The 27,731-nt window shown below is 40.7% G+C and overlaps 1 protein-coding gene and 1 pseudogene across 2 annotated transcripts in view; both read left to right on the top strand.

Annotated features, from left to right (window-relative positions):
* The window catches only part of TICRR (TOPBP1 interacting checkpoint and replication regulator), a 51,817-nt gene that overhangs the window by 15,189 nt on the left and 8,897 nt on the right, over positions 1–27,731 (top strand). For both annotated transcript variants that reach the window (XM_036231952.1, XM_036231953.1), the window contains 15 exons: positions 1,582–2,801; positions 7,785–8,064; positions 9,023–9,261; positions 10,793–11,027; positions 11,923–12,061; positions 15,215–15,354; positions 16,181–16,399; positions 19,398–19,549; positions 20,322–20,419; positions 20,729–20,822; positions 20,917–20,996; positions 21,167–21,406; positions 21,926–22,022; positions 23,797–23,854; positions 25,325–25,468. In XM_036231952.1, the coding sequence (XP_036087845.1) occupies positions 2,139–2,801; positions 7,785–8,064; positions 9,023–9,261; positions 10,793–11,027; positions 11,923–12,061; positions 15,215–15,354; positions 16,181–16,399; positions 19,398–19,549; positions 20,322–20,419; positions 20,729–20,822; positions 20,917–20,996; positions 21,167–21,406; positions 21,926–22,022; positions 23,797–23,854; positions 25,325–25,468 (2,878 nt within the window). In that variant the 5' untranslated portion in view covers positions 1,582–2,138. The remainder of the gene's footprint in view (positions 1–1,581; positions 2,802–7,784; positions 8,065–9,022; positions 9,262–10,792; positions 11,028–11,922; positions 12,062–15,214; positions 15,355–16,180; positions 16,400–19,397; positions 19,550–20,321; positions 20,420–20,728; positions 20,823–20,916; positions 20,997–21,166; positions 21,407–21,925; positions 22,023–23,796; positions 23,855–25,324; positions 25,469–27,731) is intronic.
* LOC118611750 lies at positions 17,603–17,721 on the top strand (annotated as a pseudogene).

The following is a 27,731-nucleotide window of genomic DNA, read 5'->3' as shown; positions in this document are numbered from 1 at the left end:
AAGAGCCAGATCCTGGTCACTGTTTTAGACAAAGATTTGACCCATCAACTTTATTCTCTTTCAAAGGTCTTTCCTTATGAAGCTGGGTTTTTTGTTTGTTTGTTTGTTTGTTTTTTGTTTTTTTCTTCCAATCCTGGTTGCTAGTGTTGTACCCGGGAAACCAGCTTTTTAGAATGTACATTGGATTTCATTCGCTGTTTTGCTGTGTCTGAAATCAGTTTCCTCTATTTGGGAAAGAATGAGTTTAACAATGACAGTTAAGAAGTTAGCTGGGAGAATAAGGGAACAAATTCCTGTCCCAGGGCCTTTGCACTTGTGTTCCCTCTTCCTGGAACCGTCTTTGCCCAGAAGTTCACAGGGCTCTCTCCCTTACGTCCAAGTGCCTTTACCAAAATGTCACCTTAGAGAGGCTTACCTGACTATCCTATTTGAAACTGCATACTCCTACCTACTCCTTATCCCCTTTTTCTGCCTAATTTTCCTCCAAAGCCCTTATCAATACCAAACATATTATATATTTTGTTTATTTGTTTATTGTTTGGCTTTCCTACTAGGTTGTAAGCTCCTGGAGGGGAGGGAGAGTTATCTGTGTTCATTCTCTGCAATGATTATTTGTTGAATGAATGATAAACAACACAGCGGGTGTGGACTTTTTTAGCAAGTCCTCGACACAGTAACAAATGTTTGTGGCTCTAAAATGACAGTGAGTGGGTCAGGAAATGTTTATTTTTTCAACTATTTATTTTATTCTCCACGTCCAGCAGTGTCTTCCTGCTGTCGTGCAGGGTCCACTTGGTCTTGGTAGTTGACCGACCTCTAGGTCCCACTGGTTGTCTAGCGGCGTGTTCCTTAGGGCGCTGTGGGTGTTGGTGGCCCTGGCAGGAGGATATGATTTGGACAATCTATACATGATTAGTGGTGGTCTTTCTTAAAATAATTGGCTCAGAGAATCTCAGAATTGGAAGGAAATATAAAGGCGGCCAGTCCCAGCTAGAGAGCTTAAATTCTTCTCTGCTGTTAGGACCAATAATAGCAATGGCTCCTATCTAGAGTCACAACCTTCTCTACAATTGAGGATTCTTTTATTGCAGCAAGGGGATTCTTTTTATTCATTAAGGATATTTCCATGACTGTAAAAGTAATAGATACAGAGTTGTAGAAAATTTAGAAAATTCAGAAGTGTAAAAGAAAAATTTTAAATCGCCATACTCTTGTCATCCAGAGACAATCAGACAACTTTAGATGCACAGTACTATTCAGTTGAAAAAAAAATATATAGATAGAACATTTGGAGATCTCACTGCATATGCTGTTTTGCAGTCTTTTATTTTTTTCATCTAACATTACATATAAACACATTATTTTAAAAAGCTACTCGACGTTCATTCCTGTTGCAGGTGTACCATACCTTATTTAATCATTCCATTCGAGCCGTTTTCAGTGTTTTTTCAAGTTAAATATATTCTATGATGTACGTACATCTTTTGTTTGTATCTGATTGCCTTCTTCAGAGACTCCTAGAAGTTACTGGGGTAAAGGGCGTAGTCTTTTGATTTTTAATAACTTTTTCTTAAATTACAGAAAATTAAATTCTTCACATCGGACTGTATTCCATAGAAAGTCTAGGGTGGCTTCAAGCCAGTTGGATTCAAACCATCCCCAGTTCCCTTCCGGTACCGTTTTCAAGGACTTTGTAAAAACGTCTCCCAGCGGCCCCGCCCACACCAGCGGAAAATCGCCCAAACGCAGGTCTCCTTCCCAAAAGGGAAACTTAAAGACACAGCCCGCTAGCACCACCTCTTTAAATTTTAAAACCAAGACCCAGACCAATGAATGGTAAGGTTCTCCGGTATCACAGCGCCCCGCCCACAGTCACGCCCCCTCCCGTCAATCAGAGGTTTTCTCCAGAGCCCTTCCAGTCAGCGCCGAGAATGGACGTCGCTCACGTAACTTACGTTAGGCAAGCGACCAATAGGAGCCGAACGTGGGAGCCGGCTCCGCCAATGGTAGTACTTCTTGTAGAGCGCGGGAGCCTTTTTTACCAGGACCCCTGGAAGGAGTGGATGGCGCTGCTTTCCTGAGGCTGGGGTCTCTGGAGAGAGCCCCAGCCGGATTCCTGTGGCAGAGTCGCGTCGGAAATGGCCTGCTGTCGCAACGTAATGCTGCTGCTGGACACCGCGGGCGGCGCCGCTGGCCAGAGCCGGGTCCGGCGGTCCGCCCTGCGCCTCCTCATCTACCTGAGCTGCCGATTCGGCCTGGCCAGGGTCCGCTGGGCCTTCCGGTTTTTCGACTCTCACGGGGCGCGGAGCCGACCCTCCCGCATGTCTGACTTCCGTGAGCTGGGGGCCCGCTCCTGGGAGGACTTCGAGGAGGAGCTGGAGGCCAGGCTCGGGGACGGCGCCCCCGGCCCCCACCTGCCCGGCCCGGCGCCCCGGGCCACCCGCACTCACAGCGCCCTGGTGGAGACGCTGCTAGACTACCAGTGGGACCGGCCGGAGATCACGTCGCCTACCAAGCCGATCCTGCGCCGCAGCGGGAGGAGACTGGTGGACGTGGAGAGCGAGGCCAAGGAGGCCGAGACTGCGCTCGGGGGCTTTGGGAACGCCGTCTTCCTGCTGGCCCCCTGTCCGCATTCGCAGAGGGAGCTGCTGCAGTTCGTGTATGGCTCCGAGGCCCAGGCCCCGCGCCCGCCGACCACTCCTCGGCAGGTGATGGAGAAGTTGCTGCCTAAGAGGGTCCAGGAAGTCCTGGCCGCCCGAAAAATCACCTTGTACTGGGTGGATAGCACCGACAGGTCGAAGGTAAGATTATAGGGAACTCAGATTTAGTGCAAGGTGTTCTCCTGGTTAATCAGAACTTGGCAGCGTCTGCAGAGCACCCCATAGACCCAGAGTGAGACTACCACGACCAGCATGTGTCCCTCCAGAAGGAAAATCCTGTAGTCACAAATAGGGACTTCTAAGCAATAAAATAGGTAGGTTCTCCGTACCTACTGTCAAAGCGTTGAAGGTCCTTCACAATGTGGGCCCCTCTGCCTTCCTTCCCAGCTTATTCTTCTGGCATGTTGAAGCACAGTCTATTGGTCAACAGGTGTGGCTGCTTGTTTTGTCTTAATCATCTGGACTAGCAGTGCTCGCTCTGCTGTGCTGGTGTGAACCTCGTTCATTCTGTAAGGCCTTGCCCAAACGGCCAATCTCAGCTTCTGAGTTTCCCCGACACTTTTCTGGCACTTTCCCCTTCTCATCGTATGTTCCAGTTGTTCAGTCTGTCACCTTCCATCTTGTCTAAAAACACCTTAATAAAGGCAGGCACGCACATCTTTGTCTCCACCGCAGATGTGCACTGAACATTGTAGGTATTCAGTAAATATTGTTGACTAAATGAATCTTTATGTACTTATAGTCCCAAATGGCTAATTTGTTTTTTTGCTGAGAGAGTAGGGCCCCTGTTATCGTTGAGTGCTGCGATACGTGTATGTGTATTATTTTTGACCTTCACCGTTTTCTTCCTGTCATTGCATTACGCCAATAAATATTCATTGAGAAGCCATCACATCGAGTACCTAGTACACTATGTTAGGTACTGGGTTTATGTTCTAGGGGGAAGATATGTTAAATAATTAAGAGTGACAGATTGAATGGCTTAAGTAAGTGATAAGATGTCAAATAATCACCGAAGAAAATTAAGTAGGGTAAAGGGATGGGAGTGGGGCAGAGGAAGTACAAGGGGAGTGTAGGGTTGCTGTATACAGTTTAGGGTGGCAGTCATGGAAGACCTATCTGAACAGAGAATTGAGTAGTGAAGGTTGAGAAAGAACATTCCAGGGAAAGAGAAGAGCTGTTGTAGAGGTCTGAGTGAGAAATGAGCTTAGTTTGTTTAAGGCGGGTGGGGGTGGGAGATGGGTGGAGGGCGGGACGAAGGGGGGTGAGGCAAGGAATGAGAGGGGATGGGAAGTCAGAGAGTAAATAAGAGAGGCCTACCTGTATGGTCAAGGTCGAAAGTGTAGATTTTGTTCTAATTCATGGGAAGATGGTTTAACCAGATAAAAGATGGGATTTTACTTGATTGGAACTCTTGTCATCAAGCCAGGAGTGCGTTAAACTGTAATACAAATGGAAAATGAGCAGATACTGAAAACAAATAATGATATATTGTGTAAAAATTTTTGACATGCTTTTACATACAAAGCCCCCAAAAGGTATAGCGAATGCAAACCAGGGCAGCAGTGGCTTGCCAAAGAAAAGGAAAGGACAAAAGCGTTTAAGAGGACGGTAAACATTTGGGAGAGAAAATGGAAACCTAGGACTTAAAATTTGTTAAGACAACAAATCAATATCGGATAGAGTACACAACACATAACTGCTTGGTTTGGGATAATATCAAATCATCAAAGATTTTCTTTTGGAAATGTATTGTATCAAATACTGGCTAGAAATGAGTCTTAGCACATGAGGGTTGGATGTTCTTTTTCTGGCTTTTCGGAATAGCATTAACATAACTAGGTTGACAGGCTCTTCTAAAGATCCCTTCCACTTCTGACACTATACCATCAAAGGGGATGGGTCTTCTTGGAAGCTTCTCACATCTATTATTAGGTCGTTTCTCCTAAGAAAATGTCCATCAGATAAATCTTAAGCTTTTCCAGTGAAGGTCTGTTTTCTGGGGTTTTTTTTGTTTTTTTTTCCCTCCTGTTCAAAGCTTATTGCCAGCCACACTGTGGAGGCAAATGGAAACCTTAGGCTCTGTGCTTGGGGAGCCCTCGCCACAGGGGTAGAGAGGAGGGAAGAAGAGAAAGTCCAAGTTCTGGGAAGTAGAACTGGGAAAGGACCTGGAATGTTTATTGGTGGAAGGAATCCAAACTCACAGAACTCTGGCCAAGATAAAGGATACAAGGGGGCATAGGAGACCCCTGGCACATTTTCCATTTTTTCAGTACATATTTTATCATATCTGCTAGATGTGCTGGGTGTGCCATTAGCGAGACAGACAAATGTGGTCCCTGCTCTCTTGGAGCTTATTATATCTTAGATATTTCTAAATCCCCAAATTTGAAACTACCATTAGGAAATGTTTGTCACTTACCTTGTCATATGTGTAAAAAGAGGAATTTCACCATAGTCCATATATATACTGTTTGTGGGTTTTTTGTTTTTTGTTTTTTTTAACACATACATGTTACTTTTTAATCAAAAGTTGATGTTCTTTCAACTCCTATTAAAGTTTTACCTTTCATTTTACAAGCATTGTTTCTCTCCTGGCAGATCCTCTGGCTGAAAACAATTTCGACAAATTTTTTGTTTCTGCCAAATTTTTTGTTTCCGTTGGCAGAAAATTGGGCTCTGTGATATCTGAACTAGCCATTCTGTTCTTCTCCATAGCAGTGAACGTGGGCATGGACAGGATACACGAATGGTAACAGCAAATTCTAATTAATTGATCAATCTGTTACAGCATTTTCCAAACTCATCTGCATAACTGAAACAAAGGTTTCATAATATATTGTTTATCTTAGGTATAGGTGATATTATCTGTTGTGCTCCGATATTTTCTATATTTTTTTTTTCTTTAAAGCTGATTATACACTACTCAATTAATCCGGCAAAGTTTATATCTACTCCATCAAAGGGTCATGACCTTCATTTTACTTTATTTTTATTTTTTTATTTATTATGGTCACATTGGTTAATGAAATCCAATAAGTTTCGAATGTATAATTCAACAGTAAGTCATATATATACATATTGCATTGTAGGTTCACTGCCCATAGTTAGATTTCTTTCTGTCACCACATATTTGACCCCTTTGACCCCATCTACCTTCCCCCTCCGCCCTCTGGTAACCACTAGTCTACACTTCATGTCCATGAGTCTCTCTCTGTTTGTCATGTTTATTTTGTCGCTTTTAGATTTATATCCCACATATTAGTGATAGCATGCGGTTTTCAACTTTTTCTGTCTGGCTTATTTGGCTTAGTGTGATTATTTCAAGATACATCCATGTTGTCGCAAACGGTAGTATTTCATCTCTTCTTATGGCTGATTAATATTCCATTGTATATATGTACCACAGCTGCTTTATCCAGTCATCTATTGTAGGACACTTTAGTTGCTTCCATGCCCTGGCCACTGTGAATAATGCTGCTATGAACATCGGTGTGCATGTATCTTTTCAGATATATGTTTTCAAGTCTTTGGGGTAATACTCAGTAGATGAATTGCTGGATCATATGGTAGATCAATTGTTAGTTTTTGACGAACCTCCATAGTTTTTTTCCATAGTGGCTGTACCAATTTGTAGTCCCACCAGCAGTGTACAAGAGTCCCTTTTTCTCCTCATTCTTTCCAACACTTTTTATTACTTGTCCTATTGAAAATAGTCATTCTAACAGGTATGAAATGGTATCTCATTGTGGTTTCGATTTACATTTCTCTAATAGCTAGTGATGTTGAACATCCTTTCATATGTTTGTTGGCCATTTGTATGTCTTCTTGCTGACCTTCATTTTAAAAGCACTATCCAAGATAGTCCCGGGTTTTTAGACTGGTCTTTCATTGTCTTGCTGTAACCTTGGCCACTCTTAGGCCCCCCTTGAACTTGAACATATTGGAAAATTTGGCGGTAGACCTAGAAGACCTCACATTCACATAGCAATGTATAGTCTACTATTGTTAACTTACCTGTGGGGTAGGCAGCCCAGCACGATGAGCATTTTCTGGGGTAGGGGTTCCTATAGTTCCTAAATATCTTCGTGTTATGTTGTGATGGCAAGTTGAATATTCCATGTCATTGCAGTTTTACTAACTCCCCCGACTTTAAGATTCTAGAAGATGGGGACTATGTCCTGCTAAGTTAATGGTACATAGAGGTTGCTCAATAAAAGTTTGTTGAATGAAGAGTCAGGATCGGCTTTTACTGAGAAAGCAGGATTTGAGCCAGATATAAGTGCTGTAATTAACATCCTGTTGGTGAAGAAGGAAGGGCAGGAAACAAAATCAGCAAAAATGTGGAAGCATTATGAAATACAGTGTGTTCAGGAAACAGCAAATAGTTCGGTGTGCCTCGAAGGCAGGGACGAATGCCGGAAAGATTGTCGAGGCTTGGGCTGTGAAGGGCTTTATGGCTGTTCTGAAGAGTCACTTTATCGTGGAGTCGCAGTGAGCCCTCAGCTCTTTAGAGAAGAAACAGGATGCTGATACATGATTCAGAAGAATCCTCAGAGCAACAGGGAGGAAAGGCAGGGCACAGACTTTACAGGCCGTAGTAAGAGCCTAGGTGGGAGATGACGAAGACTTTGTTGCAAGCAGCGAAGACGGAACTGAGAAGAGCTGTCTGGTCTCCACACAATCCTGAGGGGTGGGCAAGTCAGCAGTGATCACCCGCCAGAGGAGGTGCCCCTGCCTCACTCCCATGATTCCTGGCCATTGTCGTGTAGGACAGAATTATTTGTATTGATGTATCATGGTTTTGTATTTCTTCTGACTTCAAATTTTATGATTTATCCCCAGTGATTTGCATCACTTCTTTTCCTGGATAGGAAGTAGAGTTGAAGTGCTGTTTTCAGTAAATGGACACTTTCTTGAAGGCATATTATGTAGTGATTATATTCTTGGGCTATAGAGTAACAGGATGCTGGCCATTATTTAGATTGGGTTCAACGAATGTATTAATTGTGCGGTTTGATTCTTTAGTAGAGATATCAACTTTACTTTCTCCTGATTTCCCTTAGCTTCATTTATGAATGCCTAATTTATAGTAACTTGAGGTTCTTTGTAATTTTATTTTAGCTTTGGGAATCCCCAGACCACCTTGGGTACTGGACAATATGCGACCTGCTCTACCACGTAGGAGGCACCATCTTGCCATCTGAAACTTTCAACCAGCATTGTATTAAAGCTGGGGAAACACTGCTTGGCAGCGACAAAAAGCTGTCAAGTGAACCTCACTTCTCTTCGTGGATTTCAGTTATGCCAACAGATTCCACTTTAAGCCGTCTGCTCTATAATTCGCCCGAGTATGAAGCCTCATTTCCACGAATAGAAGGAACATTATTTCTCCCTGTCGAAGGTGAGCAAATAGTCTCAGTTGCATTTCTTTCTTCAAGGCTGGGGCATATTTTCTTTTTCTTTGGAATTTACAGCAGTCCAGGTTCTCAATTCATACTTAAAAGATGTCTAAGCAAAATCATAGGTACCATAGGAAAGGATTGAACTCTGGTACAGTACAGCCGCCAGCCCATGTGCAAAAAGAACAAGCGAATGATTTCAAAGAGTTTCCTAACTGTTGGCAAAGAAAGATAATATTGTTTAGGTGCCCAGGTAAATAGGTGGTAAGATTTCATTACATGTAGAAGAGATCGATAAATTGAAGACCATAGAGAGACTATCATTGACAACAAATTAGTCAAAAGAAGCTGAAAATGGTACTTATTACCAGGAAGAGTCACCATCTTGAAATCTCCTTAAGTTTGCTTTGTCATAGGATTCACTATGTATATTCTGAATCATTATGTGTGTTCATACAGAAGAGGTATATACATAAAACTATGTTATATAGTATGTGTAGTATATGGAAATTTTAAGAGTAGTTTTGTTTAAGCAATTTGTCTTTAGAATTTAACTTCATAAGATATGCTATGCACTATATTTTATGGATTTAAGAATCATTGTCTTATGTTTTGTAAGCAGTGAGTATTGCTTGGATATTTTTTTTTTTTTTTAACACCTACATCACCTGGTATTCCTAGGTGGTCTCCCATCCGAGTACTAACCAAGCCTGCCTGACCCTGCTTAGCTTCTGCGGATATTTCTTTCTAAGTCGTAGTTATTAAGTTCTGGCACAGGTCGTGCCCTCACAATTCCCTTCCTGTAGAACTACATGGGCTTGATGGCCTGTCGAGTCAGGGTTGAAGTGAATTAAGTGACAGTACTGGTACTTCAACTGACAATCTAATGTTCTTACTATTTTATTAAACCTATTTTCAGTAACTATTTATTAAAATGTTAATATTCTTCATTTCTAACAGGAAAAGAGATTCAAGAAACATGGACCGTCACCCTGGAGCCCTTAACCATGCATCAGAGACATTTTCAGAAGCCGGTCAGAATTTTTCTAAAAGGCACTGTCACTCAGTGGTCCCTCCCAATGAGTGACACTTTGGTCACTGATAGCTGGATGCTCCAAAGTCCAGACGAGAGTAAATCAACTCAAAGGACATTATTTCAGCAGCTGGTAAATAGGCTCACCGCTGAAGAGTTACATCTGGTAGGTTTCTTCCCCATGCTACATTATGCTAATCTAATAATGCATTAGCAAAGTGAAATGAGTGTGTTTATGAAATGCCAAAGGTTGCCCTACATAACATATCCCAGCGAGACAGATGATATTTTTTGCAAATAACATTGTCTGCATTATTGCATCATGACAGTGTTCATTAGTGAAGAAACAGTTTGTAAAATTGCAATTGCCTTGAATCCAATTAGGTTAAATTGTATTCACATAAGAAAAAAGGCAGCGAACCAAACGGAATGATTGTATCAGGATGGTGAAGAGATGGGACAGTCCCCCCACCTTATCTGCGGTTCCACTTTCCACGGTTTCAGTTACCCACAGTCAACTGCAGTCTGAAAATATTAAATGGAAAATCTCAGAAATAAACAATTCATAAGTTTTAAATTGCAGGTTGTCCTGAGTAGCATGATGAAATCTCATGAAGTCCCGCCTGGGACATGAGTCATTCCTTCATCCAGGGTCTACACACTGTACCCTCCCTGCCAGTTAGTCACTGAGCAGCCAGCAAGCTTATCAGATCCACTGTCTCAGTATCACGGTGCTCGTGCTCAGGTGACCCTTACTTTACTTCATAATGGCCCCAAAATAACAAAGCTAGTGATGCTGACAATTCAGATATGCCAAAGGGAAGCCGTAAAGTGCTTCCCTTAAGTAAAAAGGTGAATACAGTACAGTAAGATGTTTTGAAAGAATGCATTCACATTACTTTTATTACAGTGTATTATAATTGTTCTATTTTATTGTTAGATATTGTTACTGTCTTACTGTGCCTAATTTATAAATTTATAATTTGTAATGACCAGTAGTTACACAAATTTAGAAATGCCTTCTGAAAAGAAATACATACCTACCGGATTTAATTTAAAGGTGATGGTTATTTTAAACCGCCAGCACGTTTTTTTTTACCTTACCTTGTCTTTTGCCTTCGTAACCTGTGTCTGAAGGCTTCTGTCTCATGGATCCCATCATGACACATTCCAGAGAAAAGCTGGGTATTCACCTGAGCACGTGTTCTGAGTTATGCGCTCTGACAGAAAGAGCACTGGGTGGGTGGGGGCAGGCGATCTGGACCTGGCCCAGCCCTGCTGCCCACTGTACGATCCAGTGAATCCGTTAGTGGCGGTTCTGCCTCTTACTGACCGGGCGGCCTTGAAGAGGATACTTATTCCCCAGCCTCAGTTCTCCCCTATCAAATGAGGATGATGATCGTTGTTACCTCAGAGTGGTTGTGGGGATTCATTGACTTACAATAAACATATAATGAGTGCTTAGTAAATATTTCTAGTTACCTTAGGTTTTTCTTAATTGTAAATTGAGGGATTAGGATTAGACAGATGGTCAATAAGTTCGATTTGAGCACTTACTTAAACCGATCAAATCTATCTTTTCCATGATTTTATATTAGTCATCTTCAGGGGAAAGTACCATTCTGTCTTTCACTAAGCTACATTCTTCTTTACGCAGATGTTAACAATATTCTCAACTAATTAAACGTCTTCTATAGGTTGCCAGTGTGGACCCTGGCGAAGGCTGGCCCCCCATCTCTGGAGTTATTTCTCCCCTCTCTACCAACACTACAATTCTCACCCTGTTCCACACCAAGGAGGCCGAATTTCAGCGACATTTTCTCCAAACAGTTGTGGCAGAGGACCCCCAGGAAACGGCTTCCCTTTGTTTTGATGTTAGAGACATTGTACTGAATCAGATTCACAGTTTACAGAAAGACACCACAGCCTCTGGTAAGTTTCTGAACCTCTGACCACTCCAGGCGGTGGTTAACAGTCTTTTCCAGCATAAGTGCATTTTGTCACTGCTCCTAGAAGAGCCCCTTATCTGTTATAAAACAAAAAAGCAAACTATCGTCCTCCAGGCAGTTGAAGCCATTAGTTATAGCAATCCTGAGGCACTTCTGAGGAGGCCAAAGGCTCTGTGAAACCACCTTGCAGTCAAAGGTTTAACTTGAAACCTGGTTTTTAATGAAGACTGGAGGTAAAACTCACGATTCTGTCCATCTTTCCGTTCCTTGCATTGTGACTAATATGCAAACCTTATTTAGATAAAAAATGATGTGATATTCATTCATTCATTCATTCAATCGATTTAGTGAACACCTGCTCTGTGTGGGGCACTGTTCTAGGTACTGGGAATACAACAGAACAAAACACAAAGGTCTCTGTTCTCGTGGAGTTTACCATCTAGTCAAGGGAGAGGAGACCGTAAACTAAGGAAATTATATCATACATTTGAGAGAGATGAGCGCTATAATAATATACGTAAAAAGGAGTTGGGAGGGGGAGGGTTGCAATTTTAAACAGGCTTTGCTGAAAAAGTAATATTTGAACAGAAGAAGCAGTAGGTAGGGAGAGAACATTCCCGATAGAGGCAACAGCAAGTCCAAGGCGCTGAGACGGGCGTGTGTCTGGTGTGTCAGGAGCAGCGAGGAAGCCTGTTTTCGTACATCTTCAGAGTAGGTTTTAAACAGACACACAGGCTGTGGGAGCTGGTAGTGCAGACGGAGGAATGTGGCTCCAGGTGCCAGTCTGTGTGTCCTGGGGAGGAATGTGGTCTGTCTGTGGGAGGGGCGTGGCTGGGTTCTCCAGGTGCTGCTCATGCCTCTCCTCATCTCTGCTCCAGGCCCTGCAGCGCCTCCGGTTCCTGAGTGGGCCCAGCAGGAGCTGGGCCGCACCGCCCCCTGGAGCCCTGCTGTGCTGGAGCGGTGGTTCCTGCGCTCCGCCCTTAGTGGCGCCAGTCCAAATCTGATGGAGTCATTTTGGTAAAACTTTTTACTTATCTGAGCCTTGATCATTGAAATTGGCTCTGAGTCATTTGAGTATGTGTTGCTGTTTTTTAATAGACTGCATTTTATGAATATAGTTTAATAATATTAAAAACTAATTACAAAGGGAGAGTATTGTTTAATGAGTCCAGAGTTTCAGTTTTGCAATATGAAGAGTTATGGAGACACAGATGGAGGTGATGGCGGCCCAACATTGTGAATATACTTAATATCACTGAACTGTGTAGTAAACAGTGGTGAAGGTGACAAATTTGTGTTATGTGTATTTTGCCACCATAAAAAATTGGAAAAAATTAATTACAAAAATAAAATGCTCTCTTATATTATGGATGTGAGAAAATATTTAGTATTAAATCTCAAATGAAAATGCAAACTTGTATAATGTAGCTATATTTATACTTAAAGGAAAATGTATAGACCTAAACTATCTTTTAAAGAAGAAAAATTAAAAACCAGTTAGCTGAGTTCAACACAGAAAATAATACAAGAGAATAAACCCAAAAAATAAAGAAGGTGATAATAAAGATATCAAGAAAAATCAAATAGCAAACAAACTATAGAAATCTACAGAAACAAAAGATGACTCTTTGAGAAACCAAATAAATCTATAGCAAAATGAGCAAAGTTTTTAAAAGACAAACTATTGGAAATGTAAAAGATAGAGCAGAAATTCAAAATATTATTAAGGTAAAGTTGAGATTTGTTTTTTACCCGGGTGTTACAATACCTTTGTTCTAAGACAGTCTTTTTCTCATTGAATTACTGTGACCACCATTGTTCAGGTCTATTTCTGGAAAGCATCTAGTCCAGGAATTATGTTAATGCTGCACTGTCTTGAGTGTTGAAATCTGGTAGTCTAAGTCCTTGCAACTCTTTTTTCTCCCCCCCCACCCCAAGAATTGTTTTGGCTATTCTAGATCCTTTGCATTTCCATGAAAATTTTAGAAGCAGCTGTTATTTTTCACTAAAATTTTTGACTGAGCACATGGAGTCTGTAGGTCAGTTTGGGAAGACTTGACATTTCAATAATAATGAGTCTTCTGATTTGTGAGCATAGTTCAGCTCAAAAGGGCTAAGAACTAAACATGTGCACTTCCCCCTATGAGATCAAAATTTACCCTCAAGCTCTAGCGAATAGGCAGTGTGGTATTTGTGCAAGGATTGACACGTAGACCAGTGGGACAGATTAGAGGGCCCAGAAAGTGACCCACGCATGTAAGGAAAGCTTGGCATACAATAAAGGCAGCATTTATAAATCAGGGAAAGAATTAGAGTATTTAGTAACTGGTGATATGAGAATCGGCCATCCAGAAGAAAAAAGGTAAAAATTAGATTTCTACTTCACAGCATACACATGATAAATTCCTGGCAAAATAAAAATTCAGATTTGAAAAGTAAAACTTTAAAATCTTAAGAAGGAAAAAACCAAGCTAGAGATGGATTTCTTAACTAAGACATAAAAAATTCAAAGCATACTGGAAAATATATGACCATAATTTTAAAAATTTCGTTATGATGGAAAAGACTAGGTGTAGACTTGAGTAACTGTAAGGTATATAACCAACAGAGGATGAGTATTCAAATGAGCACAGAAATCCTAAAAATTAGTAAGAAAAAGACAAGCAATCCAATAGAAAATTGGGAAAAGAATACAAACAAGCAATTCAAATGAGGATACTCAGCAGAGCAGTAATTTGGAAAGATACTCAGCTTAGGCAAATGGAAATTAAAACCACAGTAAGAAAAAACCCCACAAGATTCTATTTTATACCCAATAGATTGTCAAAATTTGGTAAATCTGCTAGCGGCACGAAGGGAAATGAGAATACTTTAGATGATAGAAGTGAAACGGTTACAACCGTTTTAAAGAACACTTTGTATTTCTAGTAAAGCAGAAATGCACATACTCTGACACCCAGCAGTTCCACTTCTAGGCATCTACGTTAAAGAAATATTTTTGCAAACATAAGGAGAGCTAAACCAGAAAGTTCATGGCCAGTCATTAAAAGTGAAAAAGTGGAAAGAACCAGCTGACCCTTAGCAGGAAAATAGATAAAGTGTGGTATAGTTATACAACAGATTTTATATATATATATAGATATATATATATATGTGTGTGTGTATATATATACACACACACACATATATACCTATATGTATATATATATATAAAAATACGCACATAGATTATTAAAACTGAATAAAGTAGAGCTACTTCTATACAAATGAAAAGTAGATTGTGTACAAAAACTGCAAAAGGATGGTGTTATAATTTCTTTTGAAAATTTACAATATATAAAAGCAATTTTTGTTGTTTTTGATCCATATCTATGTCTATAAATAAAAGATCTGAAGAAGATATGGAAAACTTAACAAGTATTTAATCTTGGAGGGAAGTACATACTTACCATTTCATAATGCTTTCTCTGTTTTTCTGTGTGTTTGAAATGTTGAAAGCTTTAAAAAATCAACAGGAAAAAAAACTGGTAGCCTCAGCAGATTCAGCTATTAGTATCATAACCTTCTTCTATTTGTAAATCAGATTATAGCAGGTAATGCAAGATAGTGAAATACAAATAATACATTTTTAATATCGTGCCATTTTTGTAATTTCCTTAGTGAATAATAGTTAGCTCTAGGTGGAAGGGCATTTAATAACTAATCGACCCCTGCCGCACTTCCTCCTTGTCTCATCAATCCCAAAGTAGTTTACTGCAGTGTGAGAGAACTATTCAGAAGCCATTGTGATTCTTTTACTCTATTATATTTTCTTGTATTTTAATGTATGGACACTGAATAAAAAATAACTATGAAAGCCCAGAATTGAAATGGTTGCTCTAATTAGACATGTACCATAGGACATGAAGAACCTTATTAATAAAAGTCAATATCGTATGTAATGAATCCTGGCTTTGTGAACAAGTAGCTTCTGCCCCTGAGTTTGTTTAAATTCTAAACGAGAAAAGGGACCTTTCCCCTCCTGAGAAAGTATATTTTTGAAGCCATTTCGTGGGGCTATCTGATTAGCTTTTAAAAGGATAATGAATTTTGTTATTGCCATTTTGTCTTTAGAGCATTTTGGAAAATCAGGATGTCAGCTTTATACTAAACATCTTGACTTGTTCACAGGTTACTACAGGCTGCCTTGTCTCACAAGGAAGAGCCTTCCAAGACTGAAAGTGAATTAACACGTTGCCTCTCTGATCTTTACCTGAGAAAGTCACGTGAGGAATCCGTGGTGTCTAACCAGGAAGACAGCAAAAAGAAACGTATGCACGTAGAAAGGGTCTTTTTTGAGACTGTGTATTTTAAAAGCTGGACATTCCCTAAAATGAAGTTGAAACGGTAACTGAATATAGAAGGACAAGTTACTAAATTTCAAATCTCAAAATAATTACATTGGTACAATAGTAATTAAAAAATTTAAAAGCCACAATCTTACCTTCTTGATGAATATACCTCTTTAATTTTTAGTTATAACAGAAATAGAAATACAGTTTTGTGCTCTGCTTACAAATATTTGTTCATCTCTTACTTTGCCTTTTCAGTTACTGTTCCACCTCATTACATAACAAAATTTACAAAATTCTTACATTGTCAAACATTCTAATTGTTGTTTTTATCATTATAAATGATACTGTGGTATGCATCGTGTATGCAATTTGTTCTTCAGTGATTTTCTTAGCATAAGCTTCCACGAAAAGTTACTGCATCAAAATGTGAGGAAAGTTAAAATAAATTAATTAAAAATAAAAAAAAAGGTAGCTCTGGGTGCAGCTAACTCTGTGACCTTGGGGAGCACCAACATCCATTTGTTTGGCATTTATTTCCCTGTGTAAAAACCACCTGTTCACATCGAGATGTTTGGTTCCCAAACTTCAGCTAAAAAAAGAGCTGTCTTTCTGCCCTGTTGTGGCTGGAAAGAGATGCGAGGACTTTGATCATTCTGAAGGGATCTTCTTCATTTCAGTATTCTTCGACTGAATATTTAATCTGAATCAAAAATAGCTTTTTCTGTTCAGTTTTTGTAACTAAAGTAGTTCTCAATTCCATAGGAGTAAAAGTTATTTTATTTCCTTCCCATGATGCTGTTAGGAGGTGTCCCTCGTACTCCAGTGAGGCAGAAGATGAACACCATGTGCCGTTCCTTGAAGATGTTGAATGTCGCGAGGTTGAATGTCAAGGCTCAGAAGTTACATCCGGATGGCAGTCCAGATGCCACTGGGGAGAAAGGGACCCAAAAGACAGCCGCTGGAAGAACAGTGGATAGGTTGGAAAACAAAGGACGATCACTAAGAAGTTCGAAACCTAAAGGTATTTCTCTGTTTTATGACATTTTTGTGTTTTATGTCCATGTGTACCTTTTTATACCCTCATATTCTTATAAATTTTAATCATATCCCAGTTAACATTTATCGAATATCTGCCACATGCTCACAAGTGTGTTACGGGGAATACAATAAATCGATAACATAATGTCCTCTCCTTAGATTTATGATCCAACTACAAAGAATAGTAATGAGCAGATAAATATCGATACATATACAATATACGTAAGGAATTAATAAAACTAATACCTAAGGGAGCCCAGTGTTGCAACAGAAAATCGTACCCATTTGGGAAGTAAAGACAGTAGGAGCCGAGAAACAGAAGGTCGGTCAGCCGTGGGCTGAAACTGGCTGCGAAGGCTTTCGAGGGGCCCGCGGAGCCCAGATGAGACTCCGAAGAATGAGCAGTTTCGGTGGCAGAAGACAGGAAGAGCATACTGGCTGGGGCCTGACATAAGCAGAGTCACCAAGGAGGGCTGTGGTTTGGCCATAGGACAAGTGGTTGAAGACGTTTTATACGTTTGTCAGTAAAGGGGGGGGGGGAGGGTTCATGAGCAAGCGAGAGCCAGGCCCTTGAGGTCTTTCAAAGTCAGTCAGAGGAAGTTGGTCCAGTAGCTTTTACTTTGCCTTTTTTTTGCTTTAAAAAAAAAAAAAAACAGATCGAATTACAGTTTGTTTCTCATTCTCAGATTACAGTCTACACTGACAGTGGCCATCCTGTGGAATGGTTGTGATGATAGCTTAGGAACTTTGGGCAGTAATTGAATGATGTCACCCTTGTGAAAATTCGAAAATTCAGGAAGAAATTTTCTGCTCTTTTAAAGACTTTATCTCTGAGGAATGTAAGAGGCATAGATGACACTCAGTTCAAGTAGGACAGAACATCTTTAATGAGCTGTTAAGGTGCAGGAGAGTGGATGAGACAGTCAGAGGAGAGGGAAGCTAACAGTATTCAAGATGTTGTTAACAGAATTTTTGCACTAGCCTTTTTGCAGAAATAGACCTGAGTAACAGAGGTAAATTGATGTGTGACAAAAGTGGCCCAATAATTCAATGAGAAAAGGATAATCTTTGTGACAAATGATACGGCGATAACTGGATATCTTTATGGAAAAAAACCTCGACCCTACTTTCTAATAATAATTTGAATTTCTGCTGTATTTTTTCACTTTTAATATTGTTTGTTTATGTCTATGGCCATGCCACCCTGAACGTGCCCTATCTCACTTGATCTTGGAAGCTAAGCAGGGTCGGGCCTGGTTAGTACTTGGATGGGAGACCACCTAGGAAGACCAGGTGCTGTAGGCGCTAAAAAAAAAAAAAGAAAAGTAAAAAAATGTATTTTTTATTTATGCCTTTTTTCTCTTTTTTTAAATTGTTCCATCTTGCTATAGATTCTATTTAATTAGGCTTTTCAAAGAATCATTTTTTGTTTCTGTTGATCTCTCTTGTTTCTTTGTTTCCCGTTCTTCTCTGTTCCTGTCTTTAGTATCACCTTCTTGTATTGGACCTTTAACTAATTTGCTTTTAATTTTTCTTCTTTAAAAGGTAAGTCTAAATATCCCTCATATGTGGTTTTCACTGATACTTAGTTCTAAATATTTTCTGACATTCCTAATATTCCTAATTTGTACTTAGCTTTTAATATTTTTGGACTTCGAGCAGAAAGTGTATTCTGTAAGATATTGATACTGTAATATTTGCTGGAACTCTGTGGCCTAATATGTGGTTAAGTTCTGTTAATATTCCATGTGTACTTATGAATAATGTGTATTCTCTGATTCTTGGGTACTTGGTTCTATACATGTCCATTGCATCGAGTTTATTAATATTTGAATATTCAACATTCTTAATAATTTTTTCTACTTTTTTTCTGTCTATAACTGAGGTGATTATCTTACAGTCTTCCACCATTCTCAAAATTTTCTTGCCAATTTACCAGTTCTCACATCATATATTTTGAGGCTTTTTTGTTAGGTTCATACAGATTCACAATTGTTTGTATCTTGTGATTGTCTTTCGTAATGATTTTTTGCTTATTCCTACCAACTTTCTGCTTTAAAGTTTCTTTTTCTTGGTATTAATATAGCTATACTAGCTTTCTTATGGTTAGTGTTGAGGCCAGTTGCCACTTGTGCCAGACTTGGGCTGCTTAGCAGGAGGTACAGGGCATGGCGAGGCCAGGCACTGCTTGTTTTGGGTTTGTGAACCTTTGATAGATTTTGGGAAAGTATGTAACCTGAGCAGGCCACACGTGGAAAAGCCACTGTAAGCATCTAGGGCCAGGCACGCAAGTTAGGTGGGGCGGTGTCTCAGGGACTCTCCAAGGCAGGTGAGTGGGGTCAGCCAGGTCAATGGCCTGCGCCAGGCTGGCTGGGTCAGGAGAGGGCTCGACAAAGGAGCGGTGGCCCCTGGCAGTGCTTTCGGCCCCTGCCGTCCTCTCACTGAAGCTAGTATGTTCAGTTCCTCCCCATGTATGTCCCTGGTCCCTGCCCTGAGCTGGGGCCCTGCGCCACTGAATTTGCAAGTGAGTCTGTGACTGCCCTTTAAGAGGGCTGCCCTGTCACCAGCCACCGTCCATCTCACCTGGTTGCAATTCCCACTGGTTTTTATAGCCAGATGTTATGGGGAGTACTCCTCCTGGCACTGGTGCCCCAGGATCATCTGTGACCCTTTACTCCCACGGGGGCCTCCACAGCTGAGCTATCCCTGCTGTTCTCTGGCCACACCAGGGGTCAGGGACCTGCCCCTTCAGTGCCTCTGCCGCTCCTACTAGTTTCCACATGGCTTCTTTACGTCCTTAGTTACAGGACTTCTGTCCAGCTAGACTTCAGGTGGTTCTGAGTGATGGTCGTTCTGTCATTTACATGCAATTCTGATGGGGTCATGGGAGGAGGCAGCACAGTGTTTAGCTACTCTGCCTTCCTGGACAGAAGTCCTCAATTTGACCGTTTCTTTTTCTTTCTTTCTTTCTTTTTTTTAAGATTTTAAAACTGAAGAGGAGCTACTGTCTTATATACATGAAAATTACCAAAAGACTGTGGCCGCAGGGGAAAGCATGTTGTATTCATGTGCCCGGAACATGATCTCAGCCATAAAAGCGTTCCTGAAGGCCAAGGGCACCCAGGAGTTAGAGGTACGGGAGCGGGGGCGTTGCACGGCCTACATGTAATTGTTGCTTGGTGGGTTTGGTTCGTCAGTTTATTGTGCATTACACAATTCAGAAATGATAAGATGAGCAAAGAGGTGAGCATAATCCCAGGTCTTGGAAGATGGACGTGGCGAACTAATAAGGTGGAAATCAAGGAAATAGTCTGGGGCGGGGGGGTCATTACTTGCCTTCTCCCCTAAGGAAAGCTGTGTCCTTAGTTTCATTCTAGCTGCATAGGTTAGACTGGCGGCCTTCACCCTGGCCGCACTTTAGAGTCACTGAGGACTTTTTTTAATAGCTGATGCCTGATTCTCTCCAGAGCAACTGGAACAGGTCTCTGGGGGTTGAGTACTGTTGAAAAGCTTGCTAATGATTCTTACACACAGAGAGTGTTGCAAACCACTGTTTTCGACCATGTTATTGCTTTTATTCATGGCTGGTGAGGCCAGGCCCCGCTAAAGTGAACAGGAGGAATTATTTACGTGCTTAGACATCTCAGTCACCACTTAATAATCTCCTTTAAGAAAGATCAAATTTGCAGGCTTGCTTTATCCGTGCCTAATTGCTCTCAAATACTTTTTTACCATGTTCTTTTTTAAAGATATAAATGAACAATATCCATTGCGCTATTTTTGATTCAAATGAAAGAAGGAGGAAATTTGTAAGGGACAGCACTTCCCTTCTCAGGGCATTCATTAGCTGTGAAAAAATTAGAAATAATGATGTCATGTAATCTGTTATGCTTCTGTATTTTCAGGTGAACTGCCTGAATCAAGTCAAAAATAACCTCTTAAAAACTAGCAAAAGCCTTAGACAGAATATAGGAAAACTGGATAAAGAAGAAAAAGTCAGAGAGTAAGTAACTTACTTTTTCTTTTTTTAATCATCTCTCTGAAACAAAGCTCCAAGAGTTGCTTGTATCTGTTCAAAACACATTGTCAGTTGCTTGAAGAAGCTTTTGTAGCCAGTTCTTTATGAAGTCCTAATATGTAGTTTGACTCACTTATTTATCTGGTGACCGTATTATTATTTAGCAAAAGCAGTGGTCCTTTGAGGTTATTGTTTCTTATATAAATAGATATATACTTAAGGAAGAAGCTTTTGGATAAGTGGCATTCAAAGTAGATATAACCAATTTTTTTTTGGTTTTTTTTTCCCCACAAGGTGCCAGCTTCAGGTATTTCTTCGTCTGGAGGTGTGTCTGCAGTGCCCTTCAATACAGGAGAGTGTGTGCGATATGGAGCAGGTGGTCGAGGAGGTAAGTACAGAGAGCCGAGTCGGTGGGCATCCGCCACAGCCACCTCCGGCTCTCCTGCAGAGGGCACTTAGGAATTGTGTAAAATCTCTTTCAGGTGACAGATTTGCTGCGCATGGTGTGTTTAACTGAGGATTCAGCATACCTAGCAAAGTTTCTGGAAGAAATTTTGGGATTGTAAGTTTGATGACTGCTAACTTTCAAATTATTCTATCCATCAAGTACTACATAAGTGTTGTTTCAGAATCATGGAGTTGTAAAATCCTTCTCATGCTGGGTAAGGGAGGGAATAGAGAGGGTGGGTAGGTGACCGACTGTTGCGTGTTTAACCGATATTTATTCCACAGGTATGTTGACTCTATCCCAAAGACACTTGGGAGTCTCTACCACAGCCTAGGGTTTGTGGTTCCTCAGCAGCTGGTTGGTGTTCTTCCTACGGACTGCTTCAGTGATGATTCCATGACACAGGAGAGCAAGTCACCACTTCTTTCTGTGCCTCCTATGTCAAGCACCCAAAGGTCAATGTCAGCTGGCAATGAATCTGACCAACTGGAGGAGCTTCGCACAAGGTCAGCTAAGAAGAGAAGGTAGGAGCCCAAGGAATTGAAGAACTTAAGGATGTGTTTAAACCATAGTCCAGTTGTCTTTGTTTATAATTTATTGAAATAACAGTTGTCCTTATGTCTGAATCACAGAAGGCTATTCTTGGGGTTCCTCTTGTATGTTCCCTGGATAATTTGAAGAGTGCTAGAAGCGTATGACTGTCTTCATGTTACCCAGGGAACTTTCCATGTTTATCAAGCGGTCCACAGTATCTTTCTTGACTGTCCACGTGGGGTCTCCAGGAAGTAGTAGCCGTTTATGAGATGAGCTCAGGGTTTCTGCTCACTTTTTAAGTTTTTCCTTGATGCTTTTCATTGTTCATAACTAGTTGAGTTTATAGTAGTAAATTGCAGAAATTCTGGGTTTACTTTTTTGGTGATAAATTCAGGCTAACACCAAGATAACTGACTTTTATTTAATTAATGTTTTATGTTACACTCTAGTTTTAGTCAAACTTAACCTGTATTGAGTGTAGATTGACTCTTTCTCTCCATTTTTAAAAGGAAAAATGCATTAATAAGACATAAAAGCATCGCAGAGATCTCACAGAATCTTCGACAAATTGAAATTCCCAAAGTGACCAAGAGATCTACCAAAAACGTAAGTCATTTCCGAGAGACAAGAAACATCACTACTGAGTTGTTCCTTCCGGCAGGAGTCACACCATAAATAAGAACAAAAGGCAGTGGCTCCACATTTAGGACACGGACATTGCAGCACACAGAAATAAAATTGGACATTCCCATCTGATCCAAGGAATAAAGAAATATGTATATTTTAAAGATTAACCATGTCACCCAAAAGTGACAGTTAGAAGTAATATAAAGGAAAACAGCACACAAAAGTTAGGAATGAATAAGTTAATTCGGAACCTAATGTAGATAAGAAAACTCAAAATAATAACTAGCCAAAGCAAAGAGGTTATTAAAATATAATGCACAATTATAATAGGACTCTGGCTTAATTCCAGAAAGTACTTTTCAGTACATAAGGTTTATTTCTGTAACAAGTTAAAAAAGCAGTAAAAGGGGGGTGCTTTCATGAAGCCAGACGGTAATTGTTTTTTGTGGCAATAGACGTAAGGACTTGACAGTTTTTTAAAAAAATGCCTGGGTCAAGTCCATTTACTAAGTAGAATTGTTGTCTGGCTCAGGAAAGGAGACGAAGAACGCATCAAAACTTTTGAACTGCATGAAATAATGAGAAGAGTTAAAATTCTATGAAAATTAGCTTTCAAAGGATTCATTATTATGATAGTTGTCTGCTCTCTTTCTCGAGATTTATAACTGTCCTTTGGAATCAGAGGTAAAGAGTTCTTTTAAAGAGTTAGTAGTGTTCATGTTCTTAATAGATCTTAATAAGTATAAGTGAATAAGATGCAGATCTTACATATCCTGGAATCCTGATTGGAGAGTGTGAAATCCAAAAGTGGACAGCCAGCGGGTGTCAGACCCCGTCTCAGCAGAGCTAACACTGTCACTGTCGTAATGGTTACCGATTGGCCTAAAAAGTTGGCTTCTCTGAAACTTGATTCACTAAGATCTGGATTTGATCTTGGTTAATACAGAGCATCATTTGTTAAGTTTCTGCCCCTATGTGTTAGTTCATTCCCCAGTTATTACAGTGGCATAACTGAAAAATGAAACAAAAAGATCTGTAAAAATGATCCTGTTGTTGAGATCCGTCTGGATTTTAACTCTTAAATCCTCTACTATAATAGCAAATAAGTAGCATTTTTATATGAAGAAGTTCCTAAGAGTATAGGTAGGCACCCTCTAATTAGTTTATATTGATTTTCACCTACTTTTTTATGTATACAAAAGGTATACATACTCACCATTAAAAAGTTGAAATCATATAAAGTTAAAAGTGCGAAAGTCCCTTCTCCATTAATCCTTCAGAAGTAATCACGGATGATGATTATATTATCCCCAGGCCCTTTTCTGTACATAACTGTTAACATACACCAAAGGTTTACACGCATGGTATATGTACAGATACACGTAAACATTACAGTTAACCCACTGTACTTATTATTCTACTTTTTTTTTTTTTACATTTTCTCCATCATAGACCTCTTTCTGTGTTAATATATATGGATTTTTCTTCCTTCTCAGCTCTCGTAATGTCTGTATTGGGTGGATGAACCATCATGTATTGACTTCACTCTTTATGGAAATTTAGGGTGTTGTTTATTATGTGTTACAGTGTAGCCCTCAGTAGCCTTGGAACATATTTTTTCGCATTTTACAACAGTTTTTTGTTATGGATTCCTAAAAGAGGAGCTGTAAGGGTCAGATGCTTCAGGTGCAAGATTTATTCTTTTATTTTAAAAGAATGTCTATTTTCTTATTAGATTTTTCTCACTTTTCAGGAGAACGCTCGCCCAACTCTTCAGCAGCCTCCACTCCCAGGGAAAGATACAGTACAAGGTATACTTGGCCCTCAGCGTATGTATTTATTGACCTGAATGACAAGTTTCTTTTGATTGCATATATTTAAGTAGCTGCATAGTTATAAATTACAGTTTTATATAGTTGCTGGTTAGTGAAAGATGTCCAGATGCCATGTGCTAGTAGAATAAGGCAGTCTCAAAATACTGCTTTCTGCAAAATAATTGGCCTGAAATCCAAAGAAACCAACCCAAACAACCCACCATTATTGTGAAAGCCCAAAAAAGGGAAAGATGCTGTGACGTTGGTTTCGAAGAGAGGAGTTTAAGTGTGGCAGCTCAACGGACTTTGTGTCCCCCGCTTGGATCATACATTTGAAAAGGAAAAGGATATTGTGACATTAGGAGAAGTTAGAAAGTGGACACACGCTCTTCCTCAGGGGACAGGCACTGACCACAGGCACGTGAAGAGCTGTGGCGTCCGCCACGTACCCTGCAGTGCTGAGGGGCGGGAAGCTGTGTCCCTGGAGAGAGGGGTGGAGGCAGGAAGCAGACCTTGACAGTAGGTGTATTCTACCAGCACTGCATGTTTATTATATTCTTCCAGAGTCTCTGTAGATACTAAGCTTTTAAAAAACCTGGGGAAAATAAAGTGAAAAATCAAATGTAGCTGTCAGGTCATCTGTCAGTTTCACAGACAGCCTAAGGCAGGTCACAGGCACTCGTTCGTGGAGGCAGAGGAACGGTTTTAGGAGACCTTGGGATGCTGTCGGCACCCTTGGCATCATTTATGTCACCGATGGGAGGACATAAGGGCGCCTCCTCGTTCTTGGATCCTACTTTGTTTGGCTTTCACGTAAATGACTTGCTCCTAGAAGAATTTGCCCATGGTGAATTTCTGAGTAGCCTCCAGCAGGCCCTCTTAAGATGCCACTCTGCTAACTTTGGCAGACGTTTCTCGATTCTTCAGCTCTTTTTCTGAGTCTAGATGGTCAGAGCCCCTATGCTTCGCAGTGAGGAGAGAACTTACGATAACCCAAAAAATTAGCAAAAAAATGCCACAAGAAGAAAGAAATCAGTGAAACTCTGAACAGTGTCTTATCTACTTGAAGCTGAGCTGATACCAGGCAGCAAAAGTGTCCAAAGTGAGAGAAACACCCTAACACTGGGATCTAGTAAAGGGACCATGACCTACATTCGCCAGCTTTTTACTTAAGGATTATGACCGTTTTATAATGAGCAAAGCTTCTGATGTAAGTGATGCGGGCCTTCCACGTATTCCTGAAAAGCTGGGATTAAGCTGAATGTGTAAGAGTACATAGTTTTAATGTGCCCTGTGGGTGTAATTAAGGAAATCCTGTTAGCAGGTGTCAACATGGTAGTCGGTCTGTAGGATAGTTTCCTTAAGCAGCTTCTCTCTGTTTTGGATATCTTTGTTTTCCCAGATATGGCATTTATGAGTAATGAGATTTGCTATTTTTCCTTTCTTTTTTTTTTAAAATACTTTTAGAAGTGACCAAAGTTCGAAGAAATCTCTTCAACCAGGAAATTTCTCCCTCAAAGAGACCAGTAAAGCGGGGCTTGCCTAGGAGCCATTCCGTGTCGGCTGTGGAAGGCCTGGAGGGCAAACTCGCCAGCGTCACGAAGACCAGAGGTACAGTTTAGAATAACCAAGAGAACGTGGTTCGCGGGCCCAAGTCCGTCCCCGGACTCACCGTATTGCACAAACGTGTTAATCTCACCAGTTCCTCCCCGCTGCGGTCACCCTCTGTTAATTTTCCTCTGGGGCCGCTTTCCCTTCAAGCTTGGGTGAAGGTCTCTCTCGGTCTTCCCCCAGAGACAAGCATCTTTTCACAAAACCAGTCAAAAAGAAATGAACAGTGATTCCAGCTTTCTAGTCTTTTGTCAATTTTGGGGGTTTTTTTGGTCTGTTTTTTGGTTGGCGGCTTTGTTTTGCTTTATTTCATTTTATTTTATTATTTATGTTTGTTTGGTTTTTTACTCTTTTTAAATAATTGAGATAATCATGTACCATGAAATCAACTCTTATAAAGTATGCGACTCAGTGGTTTTCTAGGGTGTGTATGTTGCCCACTCGATGGTGCCCCAGGATCCCACAGGCTTTGTTCGTTTTTCTTCATTCTTTTTTTCTTTCTGCCCAGACTGGTTGATTTTGATTGCCTTTTATAATTTTCAGTGGTTTGTTGATAGTCATACATTGTTTTCCTGGTTTCTTTAGTTCTTTGTCCATGGTGTCCTTGAGCTCATGGTACATATTTAGAATAGTCAATTTACTGTTGACCATTGATTCCAACATCTAAAGCATACTTTCTGTCAAGAAAACCCATGTCTCTTTTTTTCCTGTGAGTGAGCCATACTTTCCTGTTTCTTTGTATGCTGATATCTGCTTATTGAGGGCAGCAGCTATCTATTTGTCTTTTTTAGACTATTTCTGGAAAGCACGCATTCCTTGTTGTGTGTGGTCACTGAAGTTTCTATCCTGTTATCTCTGTGGCTAGTCAGTGACCTGACAACTATGTAACATGTCAGGTGGTGCTAGACTTATCGGGGTGATCAGTTTGTATGGGATATAAATGTCCGATTCCCGTGCTCTCCACCTGAAACCAATGTGATGTTGCGTGTCCGCTGTAACCGAACAATAAAATTTAAAAATATGTCTGTAGGGCAAGGTCCCCAACGTCTGCCCTGCCACCAGCCGACCGCTCCCCAAAAGTGGGCCACTGTCCCCACAGCTGCAGTGGGGCCGAGCAAAGGGGATGGCGGCTGCTGGGCGCGCGTCCTCCCAAACCAGCATGGGCGCCTCTCCCTTCGTGAGCACTTCCCCGTTGGTTACAAGCAGCCAGTTTCCAGGGTTCCAAAATAGTTGATTTGGATCATTTTTTCCCCTAGTTTACTAGCTGTTTTAGAGGAGACAGCAACCCCTAGAGCTTCCTACTCTACCATTTCGCGTGACGTCACTTCCTCAGGGGTCACAATCAATATCAATTTATCACAGCTTAGTTCAGACCAATACCAAATCGATGTCAGTAGCATAAGAAACTTTGCACCTATACAGTTATATTTCCTACTCCTCCTCTATCAAATTCTCATATAAATCACATCTTTATATACTGTATGCCCACTGAAAAAAATTTATAATTATCGCTTTATCTTTTCACTCCTAGGAGAGAAAAGAGTGATAAAACAATACTTTTATACTGTCTTTTGTATTTACTTGTGTGGCCGCCTTTACCCATGCCCTTTAATTCTTCCTATGGATTTGAGTTTGCTTATTGCCCGTTCATGTCAGCCTGAGGGACTCCCCCTCAGTGTTACTTGTCGAGCAGGTTTGCTAGTGACCCGTTCTCTTTGGGTTTTTTTTGTTTGTTTTTTTTGTTTTATGTTTAATATGGGAACGCCCTCATTTCTCCTTCGTGTTTGAACACTGGTTCTACTGGATAGAGAGTTCTTGGTTGACTCTGCTTTTGACACCTTGAACGTGTCATCGCACTGCCTCTCCGTCTGATGAGAAAGCAGCCGTCACGCTTGTCAAGGATCCCTTGCGTGTGATGGATCGCTGCTCATGCTTCTCTCCAGTGTCCTTCATTTGTGACAGTTTATGATCTGTCTAAGTGTGGAGCTCTTTGAGTTTATGCTACTGAGGTTTATTGTCACGTCTTCCATCAAACTTGGGAGATTTTCATCTCATATATCTTCAAGTTTTCTTTCCGCCTCATTCCCTCTCCTCTCCTTCTGTGCACGTTGTCATTCTTGGCGGTGTCCTGTAGGTGTCTGAGACGCTGTTTATTTTTTGTTGTTATTTTTTCTTCCTGTCCCTCATACTGGATATTTACCAGTCTTCAAACTTGTGGGTTTTTTTTCCTGCCACCTCAAATCTGTTGAGCCCCTCTTCTGAG

Source organism: Rousettus aegyptiacus, unplaced genomic scaffold, assembly GCF_014176215.1.
Source record: "Rousettus aegyptiacus isolate mRouAeg1 unplaced genomic scaffold, mRouAeg1.p scaffold_m13_p_14, whole genome shotgun sequence".
Classification (NCBI taxonomy): domain Eukaryota; kingdom Metazoa; phylum Chordata; class Mammalia; order Chiroptera; family Pteropodidae; genus Rousettus; species Rousettus aegyptiacus.
Note: the sequence above shows the minus strand (reverse complement) of the source record. Positions and strands in the feature narration are given on the sequence as shown.